This window comes from Plectropomus leopardus, chromosome 21 (genome assembly GCF_026936395.1).
Source record: "Plectropomus leopardus strain MGB_pleo_1.0 chromosome 21, ASM2693639v1, whole genome shotgun sequence".
Classification (NCBI taxonomy): Eukaryota; Metazoa; Chordata; class Actinopteri; order Perciformes; family Serranidae; genus Plectropomus; species Plectropomus leopardus.
The window spans coordinates 26,810,819-26,823,209 of NC_142196.1; the positions used below are offsets into that span (position 1 = coordinate 26,810,819).

At 38.5% G+C, this 12,391-nt stretch overlaps 2 protein-coding genes across 3 annotated transcripts in view; one reads left to right on the plus strand and one right to left on the minus strand.

Moving 5' to 3' along the window:
- The window catches only part of LOC121939430 (uncharacterized), a 63,112-nt gene extending 50,778 nt beyond the window's left edge, over positions 1 to 12,334 (plus strand). The window contains exons 57-70 of one of the 2 annotated variants that reach the window (XM_088071890.1): positions 40 to 150; positions 849 to 965; positions 1,086 to 1,196; positions 1,319 to 1,423; positions 2,238 to 2,342; positions 2,455 to 2,559; positions 3,065 to 3,157; positions 3,418 to 3,510; positions 3,642 to 3,746; positions 4,592 to 4,769; positions 5,773 to 5,865; positions 6,001 to 6,096; positions 7,191 to 7,315; positions 9,237 to 12,334. In XM_088071890.1, coding sequence (XP_087928016.1) covers positions 40 to 150; positions 849 to 965; positions 1,086 to 1,196; positions 1,319 to 1,423; positions 2,238 to 2,342; positions 2,455 to 2,559; positions 3,065 to 3,157; positions 3,418 to 3,510; positions 3,642 to 3,746; positions 4,592 to 4,769; positions 5,773 to 5,865; positions 6,001 to 6,096; positions 7,191 to 7,315; positions 9,237 to 9,413 — 1,614 coding nt within the window. In that variant the 3' untranslated portion in view covers positions 9,414 to 12,334. Of the gene's footprint in view, positions 1 to 39; positions 151 to 848; positions 966 to 1,085; positions 1,197 to 1,318; positions 1,424 to 2,237; positions 2,343 to 2,454; positions 2,560 to 3,064; positions 3,158 to 3,417; positions 3,511 to 3,641; positions 4,523 to 4,591; positions 4,770 to 5,772; positions 5,866 to 6,000; positions 6,097 to 7,190; positions 7,316 to 9,236 lie in introns of those variants that run through there. The other variant, XM_088071891.1, reaches the window with a different exon arrangement.
- Positions 7,330 to 9,230, minus strand: LOC148186105 (uncharacterized). Its single transcript, XM_088071901.1, has one exon. The coding sequence runs from the start codon at positions 9,035 to 9,037 to the stop codon at positions 8,258 to 8,260; it is 780 nt and encodes a 259-aa protein (XP_087928027.1). The 5' UTR covers positions 9,038 to 9,230; the 3' UTR covers positions 7,330 to 8,257.
- Positions 12,335 to 12,391: the final 57 nt, after the last annotated feature.

Sequence of the window (12,391 nt, forward strand, 5' to 3'; positions counted from 1 at the left end):
CTGTGTGTGTCTGTGTGTGTGTGTGTGTGCGTCCCTCAGAGAGAGTATCGGAGGGACTACGAGGAGCAGATGAAGGGGAAAGCTTTGGTGGACGTAGATCAGACACCTGGATACCTGACAGCTCGCCACGCCAGCAGCCTGCTGAGCGAGGTGAGACACACACACACACACGCCGACACACACACACACACACGCCGACACACACGCATCATCATCATCATCACTGTACTCAGCGTTGTTTGGCTGTTTTGTTGCGTGTTTGCACGGCGACACGGATGTTGTTGATGCGGTTTTGTTCTCATGTTTTGTCGTTTCCCGTCTTCATGGCGTTTCGCTGTCTTCAGGAGACACATATTGTTTCCGTCTTCATGGCGTTTTTTTGTCTTCGGTCTGTAAATTTCGCCTCCTGAGGTTTCGGACATACAGCGGTATTTCAGGACCTTCTCTGAGTCCGACATTTGTGGGGAAAATCTCACACATTTCTTGTCACATTCACATTTTGTTTGTTTTAAATCGCTGATTTCAGAGAAAAAAACGGATATTCAGAGTTTATAAAGTTGGACATTTGTGAGAAAACACACTTTTTTTTCAAATTGATTTTAAGGTGGTAGGATTTGATTCGTATTTATTTGCTCCTCCTCCTTTTCGGATGTGAAATACTTTTGTTTACTGAATATGTCCGATGGTCCGTTCTGATGTTGTTTTTCTTGCTCATATTTTATTTTTTCTTCTGTTTTTTGGAAACATTCAAAACAAACAAAACAAAGATCAAACAGTGCTGTTCATTCACACTTTGACTGACCATCGCTGACATTTCATTGTGTGTGTGTGTGTGTGTGTGTGTGTAGAAGGAGTACAGGAAGGACCTGGAGCAGGAAGTGAAGGGGCGGGGCTTATCCGGCATCGGGCTGGAGGAAACACCTGAGCTGCTGAGAGTCAAAAACGCCAATCAGATCCTGAACCAGGTAAAACACACACACACACACACACACACACACACACACACACACACACACACTTAAGAAGTAGACGTGCTGTAACTTTCAGTGTTGATGTGTTGTTGGTGTGTGTATATGTGCGTGCAGAAGGAGTACCGCCGGGACTTAGAGAGGGAGATTTTGGGTAAAGGCATGGAGCTGAGCGCCGACGTCCTCGAGATGCAGAGAGCCAAGAGAGCCTCGGAGATCCAGAGCCAGGTGACCCGCTGCGTGACACCAAGACTTTATAAACACATGAAGAATTATTACTGCTGTCTGAAAGAGAGGTGTCACAGAGGTGTGTGTGTGTGTGTGTGTGTGTGTGTGTGTGTGTGTCACAGAGGTCCTACAAGCAGACGGATCAGCTCAGAGAAAACTCATACGGGACAGTTACAGACACCCCTGAGCTGCTGCACGCCTCCTACCTCAAAGACGTCTACAGCCAGGTGTGTGTGTGTGTGTGTGTGTGTGTGTGTGTGTGTGTGTGTGTAAAAATAGTAAAACCACAGTGTAGAAATAGTCTGTTGCAAGTGAAAAAAGTGAAAGTTGTTGTTATTATTATTATTATTATTATTATTATTGATGCAATAATGTGTTCATCATTTTAATGTTGCAGCTGGTAAAGGCATGGCTTTTTGACTTAATATATTTAGGAAGCTTATGAATTTATAAATATAATAAATACATTTAATGCAGTAAAATAAATAAATACATAAATAAGTTTAGTGCAGTAAAAAAAAAAACATTAATAAATGCAGTAAAATAAATAAATAAGTCAATAATTACATAAATATATTTAGTGCAGTAAAATAAATACAGTAAGATAAATAAGTGAATAAAAAATACATAAATAAATGCAGTAAAATAAGTAAACACATAAATAAGTGTAATGCAGTGAAAAATAAATACATAAATTAATGCAGTAAAATGAAGTGAATAAATACATAAATGTATTTAGTGCAGTAAAATAAATAAATACAGTGAAGTAAATAAATAAGTAAATTTAAAAAATACATAAATAAATGCAGTAAAAAAATAAATACATAAATAAATGCAGTAAAATAAATAAATAAGTGAATAAAAAATAATAAATAAATGCAGTGCAGTAAAAAGGACAATATTTTCCTTTGACTTGAAGTGAAGTAGAAAAGTAAAGTAACATAAACTGAGTAATTTAAAGAACAAAACATGTCAAAATGTACTGAGAACCGCTCTGACGTAGAGTAAATGTACTTTAAGTCGCTCTGTCTCTCCTCACAGAAGAAGTATAAGGACGAAGCGGAGCGTCTTAAGGGACGTTACAGTCTGGTGTCAGAGACGCCCGAGATGGAGAGAGTCAAAGCCAACCAGAGACACATCAGCTCTGTGAGCGCGCACGCACACACACACACACACACTGTGACACGCACACACTGTGAGCCGGCGAGTGTGTGTGTGTGTGTGTGTGTGTTTACAGCAGCTCTGTGTCGCCCTGCAGCTGCGGTACTGCTGGGACTCCAAGCTGATGAGAGGCCTGACGTCTTCAGTCGCAGAGACGCCGGAGATCGTCCTCGCCAGAGAGAACGCCAAGAGGATCAGCGATGTCCGTCAGCTCGTGTTCACTTCATACTCGTGCCCCAAAAAAATTAAACTAAAGTTTACGATTGGTTTTGCTGGAAGAGATGCCGATATAGTCTCCTGATATGGATTCTAAGTTGTTTTTTTTAAATAATAATCAATATTTTACTCATTTTAAGGATTTATAAAGGACTGAAATTGACAGTATCGAGTATTTTGGTTATTTGGAGGATTTTTATAAGACTAAAAAGTGTAATTATCCAATATTTAACCTATTTTACAGATTTATGGACTCAAATGTGAGATTATTATAAATTATTTTACTAATTTTAAGGATTTATATAGGACTAAAAAGTGTAATTATCCAATAATTTATGTATTTTAAGCATGTCTATAGGACCAAGAAGTAAAAGTATTTAGTATTTTACCTATTTAAGGTTTTTTAAGGTGTGAGGATTTTTCGGCAGCGTGTTTTGTGTAAAAAGTTGTCGCACTGCTCCTTTAAAGCTGCAGTCTGTTTCTGCGCTCAGGTCCAGTACAGAGAGGACGTGGGTCGCGGCACCGCCGTCATGGACACACCTGACATGGAGCGCGTCCGCCGCAACCAGGAGAACATCAGCTCGGTGTGTGTGTGTGTGTGTGTGTGTGTGTTATTTTAAGGATTTTTACAGAACGTGAAGTGAAGGTATCTGGTGTTTTACTTATTTTAAAGATTTTTAGGGGAATGAAAAGCAAAAATATCCAGTATTTCACTTATTCTAAGGGTTTTTTGTGGATTTTTTGGAGGGCTGAAAGTGAAAGTATCCAGTGTTTTGCTTATATGAAGGTTTTGCTTTATTTTATTTCATTTTATTTGATTTTTTTAATCTTTTGATCGTGCCAGGTGAAGTATAAGCAGAGTGCAGTGAAGGCGTCGAGTGTCGGAGTGACTCCAGAACTGGAGAGAGTCAAACAGAACCAGGAGAACATCAGCTCGGCAAGACACACACACACACACACACACACACACACACACACACACACACACACACACACACACACACACACACAGAAACAGATACACAGACTAATATGTTTGTGTGTGTGTGTGTGTGTGTGTGTAAACAGGTGAGGTACCAGCGCGGGCTGCAGGAGCTGAGAGGACGCAGCTGCACCGAGCTGGACACACCTGAGTACAGGCGTGTCCGGAGGTCACAGGACTCTGTCTCCATGGTAACGGCTTGGTTACCATGGCTCCTACCTGCGCTGTGGGAGGAGCTAACAGGAGTGATGTGGCACCTCAATTGGGACTGACACACCGATACTAACACCGAGCACCGGACGGCACGGAGGACAGAGGAGTGTGTGTGTGTGTGTGTGTGTGTGTGTGTGTGTGTGTGTGTATGTGAGAGAGACTGAGTGAGACTCAACAGTTTTTTTTGTTTTTTTTTTTAAATGACCAAAACAATTGTCTTAAAGCTGCTTCTTTCCGGTCTGACTGACTTTGGTGCAGATATAGTCGAGACAAATAGAGCGTTAACCCTTTGAAATCTGAACACATCGATTCAGTTTCCTCCAAAATTGTGAAAAAAAAGGCAGTTAGCAGCTTGGTAAGTAAAGTTCCACAAACTCCAAACATATCAGGAGAAAATTATTTTTAAAAAGCTGGTGGAAACCTATATCATGATAACTCATTTAAAATGAAGTAACAGAATTATTTCACATTTTATAATCACTTTTTCTTGTTTTTTGCCTTTTATTTATTTATTTCATTTTATTTATTTTTATTTTTTTCTCTAATTTTCTGGTAATTTTTGTTCTTCAAGTTTGGCGTCACGTCTTTTTTTTTGTTGTTGTTTTGTTACAGCACACGGGTGTGAGACTGCGTGTGCGTGTGTGTGTGTTAATAATAAAAGATTTTACAAGCACCCCCGTGTGTGTGTGACTTCTCTGTTCACTGACCAAGTGCACCACTGTGTGTGTGTGTGTGTGTGTAATGTGTGTATTAACTCTTTATATTCTCGTTGTCATGACGTTAAACTCTGGAGTGTAATGACGTGATTTATTCGTTCCAACAGGCCAAGTACCACGAGGACTTCGAGCGGGCGCGCGGCCGCGGCTGCACGCCGGGATTGGACGACCCCAGCATGGAGCGCTACCACAGAGCCAATCAGATGATGGGAGAGGCGGGATACAGCAAAGGGATCCACCCACAGGCCGTGGAGATGGACAGACGACCAGGAGGCATCATCGTCGGTCAGTGACGTCACACGTATCACTCTGCACACACAATGTCCTTTTCAGATTATTACATTATTTATTATTATGTTATTTTTTTTAACCAACATCAGACCTAATCATAAATGTCAAATATTCATTAATTTTCAGAATTTTAACCCTTGAAATGCCAGGTTTTTGTCACGATGCCACTATGTTTTGATGCAAAAAAAACCCCCACAAAAATGAACAATTTTCAATAAAATATTATTATTATTATTATTATTATTATTATTATTAATAAAAACTTTATTTATAAATGCAGTTTACCAAAATATTGTAATAAAATAAAGGCAGTAGATGGAATAATATTAATAGTGATAATAATAATAAGCAGGATCAGGGCAAAATAAAACATAAGTAAAAAGATAAATTAGAAGCTAAAATTTAAAGACAAAATAAAATATTAAAAGATAAGTTAAAGACAAATTAAAAAAACATTAAAAGTACGTTTGAAGAAGTGATTTAAAAGAAGATTTGACTGTGCTATTATTATTTTACTATTATTATTATTTTTCAATGTAATTATGCACATATATATTCATTTATGCTGGAAACAGCTATCAACAACCATCTTTTTGCAGCTTCACGTTGTTTCCACTTTAAGACCTCAAAGCTCATGAAGTCAACAAAGTCGGAAGAACGACTTCCCTCCGACGTCACATGAACGCAGTTATCAGTGAATTCGGAAGATGTTTGCTTTTGTCGTAAATGAAGTGAGAAGTCGAGTCGTTTCTCTCTCTCTCTACACAGTCAGATTTTACTCAGTTTGTATTTGGTGCATGTCGTTTTTTTAGTGTAAAACACTGCATTTTAATTTTATTTAATTTTTTTGTAACCGGTGGCGTCGCCCCCTGCTGGCCATTAGGGAGGACGCAGGTTTCGGGCGCGTCATTGGCTGCGTCCTCGAGTCTCACACGGTCTGCTGCACACGTGTCGGATAGTTAGAGATCTTTAAATAACCGTTGCCTCCTCTGTGAAGACCTGAAGGTGTGGAGGACAGACCCCGGCTCCATCTTTGACTTTGACCCTCTGGAGGACAACATCCAGTCCAAGAGTCTCCGCAGGATGTCCGGTAGTTCACCTGACTCCCCAAAATTAAAGACCAGACCGTGATACAAACGTCTTCTCTTTCTTTTTGTCTTTTCTCACTTATACTCTCATTTTTCCTGCTCTGTCTCATTTCGGGGATCCTTCGTTGGCCTGTCAGAGCGCGCTGACCGCAGGCTGAGCCGGCAGCACTCCCAGCAGTCTGTCAGCTCGCTGACCTCTGACCTCTGGGACCGCAGCAGCGCCGAAACTCCTGGTATCTCTGCTCACGTTGTCTTCCTCACTGGGCGGGTTTCCATCACCGATTTGAACAAAACTGAAGCGATATTTTGTCGAGTGTCATGTGACCTACAAACGCATAAAAGGTGTTTCAGTTTCAGTTTTGCAAAAAAAAAACTGCAAAGGAAACACTTTTTCGTGATTAAAAAAATATATATATTATAAATATAATTGTGTTATATTAATATATGTATTTATTATTTGTTAAATGTATGTACTATATTACATTATTATATTTTTATTTATTATATATATGTATTTATGATTTATATATATGATAAATATCTTTGTGATATATATATTTCCAAATTCATTTTTGTTTTTTCGATAAATGGGAGTTTTTTGTAACTGACGGAGTTTTCAAAGTTAACCCTTTGAAACCTGTGCAAATAGGTTTAATTTCTGTCAAAACACGTGGAGAAAGCAACAAGACAAAAGACAAAATCTGATTTCAAATTCGAAATACAAGAAAATTCCCTGAAGATATTAAAGTAAAAATTATTTAAAATTATATGAACATTTTTTAAAATAAATTTGAATTCAAAATATAAATTAAGTATAATTGAATATAATCTCATTATATATAATTAAATATTTATATATATCAGTATAATCATATAATTTTTTAAAATAAATTTAAAAAATGTCAGCACTATTCTGGGTCATTTTCTTTGGTTTTTACTTTTATATTTTTGTTATCTTCAGGAAATGTGTATATATATGTATGTATAGTCTTGGTCTTGTCTCAGTCTCGGCACACGGTCTTGACTACAGCACTATTAATTTGTGCAGTTCGAGGGTTAATGTGACACACACAGTAACAGGATGGAGACGCTGGCCGAGACACTCGCGTGTTTGTGTTTTCTGTTCGAAGTCTCTAATCCACAAATAAACTAACTCACCGTCTTCTTACAGGCTGTTTGAATCACCGATTTTCCCTAAAATCCACAGCGTGCTCACAGCAGAGGAGGCTCAGACACACACTCATATTCTGTTTCTCTGTGTGTGTGTGTGTGTGTGTGTGTGTGTGTGTGTGTGTGTGTGTGTGTGTGTGTGTGTGTGTGTGTCCAGCTCCGGTCCTTCCCGGAGCGTATCATCAGGGCGTCCACATGCAGCAGCAGCAGCAGTATCACGGTTACATGCATCAGACCAGCATGTCGTCCGTCAGATCCGTCACGTCGCCGCCCGCCACCATGGTACGTCCCGCCTTTTTTTTAGGATCCCATCACCACTTTCACCACAGTTAGCTGTTTACTGATGCACACTATTTATTTATTTATTTATTTATTTTTATTATTATTATTTCATTTTTTATTTTATTTTATTTATTTATTTATTTTTTTAGTTTTTTTTTTACATGTTTTTTTTGCATGTAATTTCTTTGTTGTAAAGCACGTTGGGCTGCATTTCTTTAATGAAACGTGCTATACAAACAAAGTTTATTATTATTATTATTATTATTATTATTAATATTCAGTGTGTTTAAATCATCACATATTGACTTTCATGCACCATACTTTGTCCCTGCAACATGTCAAAACATCAAAGTCCATTTATTTATGTAAATGTGATGAAAAATAAATTCAATATAATGAGAAACTTTGTCAAAATAATGTCTTAATATCTGAAAATAATGAGAAACTTTTACAATATATTGACTGAAGCTACCTTGAGAAATAAATAACACATTGGCTCATGCAAATTTAAAGTTTCTCATTATTTAGAGGTGTGATGTCATAGGACAGAAAGTCAGTATTTTTACTCATTTTCTTACTACTTTGAGGAAGTTTATTATTTTGGAGATACCATGTCATTATCTCCAGAAAGTTCCAGAAAGTTTCTCATTATTCTGGTGTAATCATTTTTTTTGAGAAAGTTTATTTTTTCCAGAAAGCTCCTCGTTATTTTGAGAAAGTTTGTTATTATTTTTGAGATATTAAGTTATTATCTTAAGAAAGTTTCTTATTATTTTGAGAAATGTATCATTACCATGGCGATACTTAGTCCTTATTTTCTGAGGACGTTACTAAACCAAAACAGAAATATCTACAGAAATGTTCATTTCCATCATTATTTATAGAAAGTTTGATTATTTTGAGACACTAAGTCATCAAGTAAAAATCTTTTGTCTGTTATTATCATCGAGAAATGGACCGGAGACCAACTGTCCTCTCACTGTCCATCCTCTCACTGTCCGTTCCCTCACTGTCCATCCTCTCACTGTCCGTCCTCTCACTGTCTGTCCCCTCACTGTCCATCCCCTCACTGCCTGTCCCCTCACTGTCCGTCCTCTCACTGTCCGTCCCCTCACTGTCCATCACCTCACTGCCTGTCCCCTCACTGTCCGTCCCCTCACTGTCCATCCTCTCACTGTCCGTCCCCTCACTGTCTGTCCCCTCACTGTCCGTCCCCTCACTGTCCATCCTCTCACTGTCTGTCCCCTCACTGTCCATCACCTCACTGCCTGTCCCCTCACTGTCCGTCCTCTCACTGTCCGTCCCCTCACTGTCCATCACCTCACTGCCTGTCCCCTCACTGTCCGTCCTCTCACTGTCCGTCCCCTCACTGTCCATCCCCTCACTGTCCGTCCCCTCACTGTCCATCCTCTCACTGTCCATCCTCTCACTGTCCGTTCCCTCACTGTCCATCCTCTCACTGTCCGTCCCCTCACTGTCCGTTCCCTCACTGTCCATCCCCTCACTGCCTGTCCCCTCACTGTCCGTCCTCTTGCTGTCTGTCCTCTCGCTGTCCGTCCTCTTGGTGTCTGTCCTCACGCTGTCTATCCCCTCACTGTCTGTCCCCTCACTGTCCATCCTCTCACTCTCTGTCCCCTCACTGTCTGTCCTCTCACTGTCCATCCTCTCGCTGTCTGTCCCCACACTGTCTGTCCCCTCACTGTCTGTCCTCTCACTGTCCATCCTCTTGCTGTCTGTCCCCACACTGTCTGTCCACTCACTGTCTGTCCTCTCACTGTCTGTCCTCTTGCTGTCTGTCCTCTCGCTGTCCGTCCCCTCACTCTCTGTCCTCTCACTGTCCGTCCCCTCACTCTCTGTCCTCTCACTGTCCGTCCCCTCACTCTCTGTCCTCTCACTGTCTGTCCCTTCATGCTGTTTGCAGAGAGTTTACCGAGCGCTGTACGACTACGCCGCTCAGGACCACGACGAGGTCTCGTTCAGGGACGGAGACGTCATCATCAACGCTCAGCCCATCGACGAGGGCTGGATGTACGGCACCGTGCAGCGGACCGGCAAGTCTGGCATGCTGCCGGCAAACTACGTGGAGTGTTGCAACTAGAGGAGGTGAAAATGTGCAGAGTGAAATCGGTGAAATCCACCTTAAGCGTTACAGCGTCAGCAGTCGGCGACGTTCTCTGCGTTTCGGCGAGCGTTAACGCAAAGCGACGTCACATCGGGACGTTTTCAGATGTTTTCGTGGAGTCTGAGAAGCAGAAAATCATCAGAAACTCAAACAGTAAAAATGAAAGACCTTTAAAAACCATCATGCAACAATCACGCACAAAAAATACATCAGACAACAAATCCGAGAAACGTTTAGGAAAGAGACCAGAATTCAACCCCCCAAAAAACATTAACCCTTCACGCCTGCTGTAATATTACACACAGTCATCCTGCTCTGTGCACAGAACGAGCTCTCCAAAATCAGGCTCTAAAAAATATCACAGACGAAAATCAGTTTATACTTTCATTGAGTTTATTTTTTAACCAACATCAGTCCTAATCACAAATATCAAATATTCATTTGGGTTTTTTTAGAATTTAAACACTTTAAATGTTTTTTTCATAATGCCACTATGTTTTTTAGATTACAAAAACCACAAAAAATGAAATTATTTTAAGTTTACAACATGCTATATAGGTTATTATGATTTGGATTATCACAGCTGAGTATATATTAATGATTAATAGCACCGCTGAGTTTTATGCATTATTGTTTTTTGTCTCACACTCGTATCGCTCTGCACACAAAATGTGCTTTTCAAAATCAAGCTTTAAAAAATATTAGACTTGATTATTATGCTTTTGCTTTCTTTGAGGTAATTATTTTAACCAGCATCATTCATAGTCATAAATATTGAAGGTGGAAAATAGTCAAAATGACAAATTTCAAGTCACCTTAACAGTCTGAATTTATTTAGTTTCCACAGTGTATTTTAGACTTATTGTAGGAGCTGAGCTGCAAATTCACTGATTACACTCAGATACACAATCTGGACTACATTTAGGACACATGCATCAACACACACACAGTTATCACAACAGGAAGGATGAAAAAAACGCTCCGAACTGTCGCTGCGATTTAAAAGTTCTGCTGAAATACTCTGAACGTCACAGACTGCTGACAGAAAATCTGAGGACGGAGAGTTTTTTTGTGTTGTGGAGGAAATTAAAACAGGAGAGAAGGCGTGAAGGTTTAAATCGAGCATGCTGTCGATGAGTTATATCTAAAAAATTTAAAGTAGAGGAGGGAAACGAGCGGAGGGATGCACGAAGAAAGAAAGTCTGAGAGGTTAGAAGCATCCGTAGTTTTTTAACGGCCTGCAGCAAATTACATCAGATTATAGACTCTGATATTTCAGCAATTCAAGCGGAGAAATATATATTTATGAAGTGGAAACAAAGTAATTCAGTCTGATTATGGAGCTAAGAAGTTAAAAAAAGAAAAACACTGGATACTAGAAGGATCCTTTAACCCTTTCGACACCTGAGCAACTTGGCTTTATTTCTTTCAGAAACATGAGGGAAAAAGAAACTTAAGAACAAAAAATTCGCAAAAAAATGTGAAAATTACCAGAAATTAAGAAAAAAATCCCCAAAAACAAATAAACAGCCTCAAACAAAGAAATTACCTGAAAATAAGTGCGTAAAAAAAAAAAAATCTTTAAAATATTTTTTCAACAATCTGTTTATCGACATCATACATACACAATTGAAAAATTATTTTGATTATAAATTTAATTTAATATAGTACACACACACGTACAATAATTAATGATATAATGAAATTAAATAATTAAGAACAGAAACAACAACAATTAAATAAATAAAACAATAATAAACAAAAAGGAGAAAAAAAATTATATTTGGGGTAATAAAAGACAGACATCGTCCGTCATCGCACGCTTGTAAAATTATTTTAAAAACTATTATTATTATTTATATCAGGTTTTTTTTTTTACATTTTCACCTAGCTTTTTTCCCAAAAAATCTACTAATTTCTTGAAATTTGCATGAAACACTTTCTGCCACCTTGTTGCCTTTTTTTCTCGTGATTTCAAAACAAAACAAACCAATTTGCTCAAGTTTCAAAGGTTTAAAAAAAATTTTAGAAAAACACAAGAAAAGTGCCGTCAGTCCAGGTTTCAAAGGGTTAAGGACGGCGGAGCGATGAAGAGGAGCAGAGGAAGAAACACTCTGAGGGCTGACATTTGTCTTTAAGAGATGAGTTTGAGAAAAATGAGGAAAACTTTTTGGGAGCGATGCAGCCAAAGGAAGGAGGGCGGATTAATCCCACTAATCAAATCAGAGTTTATAGATCTCTAATCATTTATTTATCCTGAGTTTAAATTCATGAGTGTAGTTTATTATTTTGGATTTTTTGGGGCGGCAGCACTAACCTCTGTGTTTGTGAAGGACTCCACTCGCACTGTGTCCTGTTTATTTTTAACTCTTTAAATGAAAGGTGAAGTCTGAGCAGACTGCGTGAGACTATTTTCATACACGGGCTCCGTCTATGTTCTGGAAAGATGTGTTTTGCTCTTTTTGTGTATCGGTGAGTCGTGTTTTTAGGGTTTTGTCGTCTTGCTGTGTGGATTACATCATGTATCGAATAAAAACTTCAGTCAGCCACGATCTGTCGTTCTAGCTGGAGAGCTTTTTCTTATGTTTGAGTTCATAAATACTAGATGCAATAGAATATAATTTACTGAGTATTCACGTGTTGATTTTGCATTTGTGTCCATTTTTTAAAAAAAAATCCTTTTTATTTTATTGTGTTGAGGATTTTTTTTTGGCTTCTAATGTCACCATTGTAAAGTTTTTAATTTAGTCTGTATGTTATCACAGATTATACTTACCGTTTATTTACATATAATTTGAAATTATATATCACTCAGTCTCAGTTGGGGTTTTTTTGCCATATGATAATTGCAGTGTGTTTCATGTGGTAGAAATAAAAAGATTAATTTGTCAACAAAAGTGTGTTTTTTTTTCATTTAGAATCTTAGTTAACATTAATTACAATATTTTTTATTA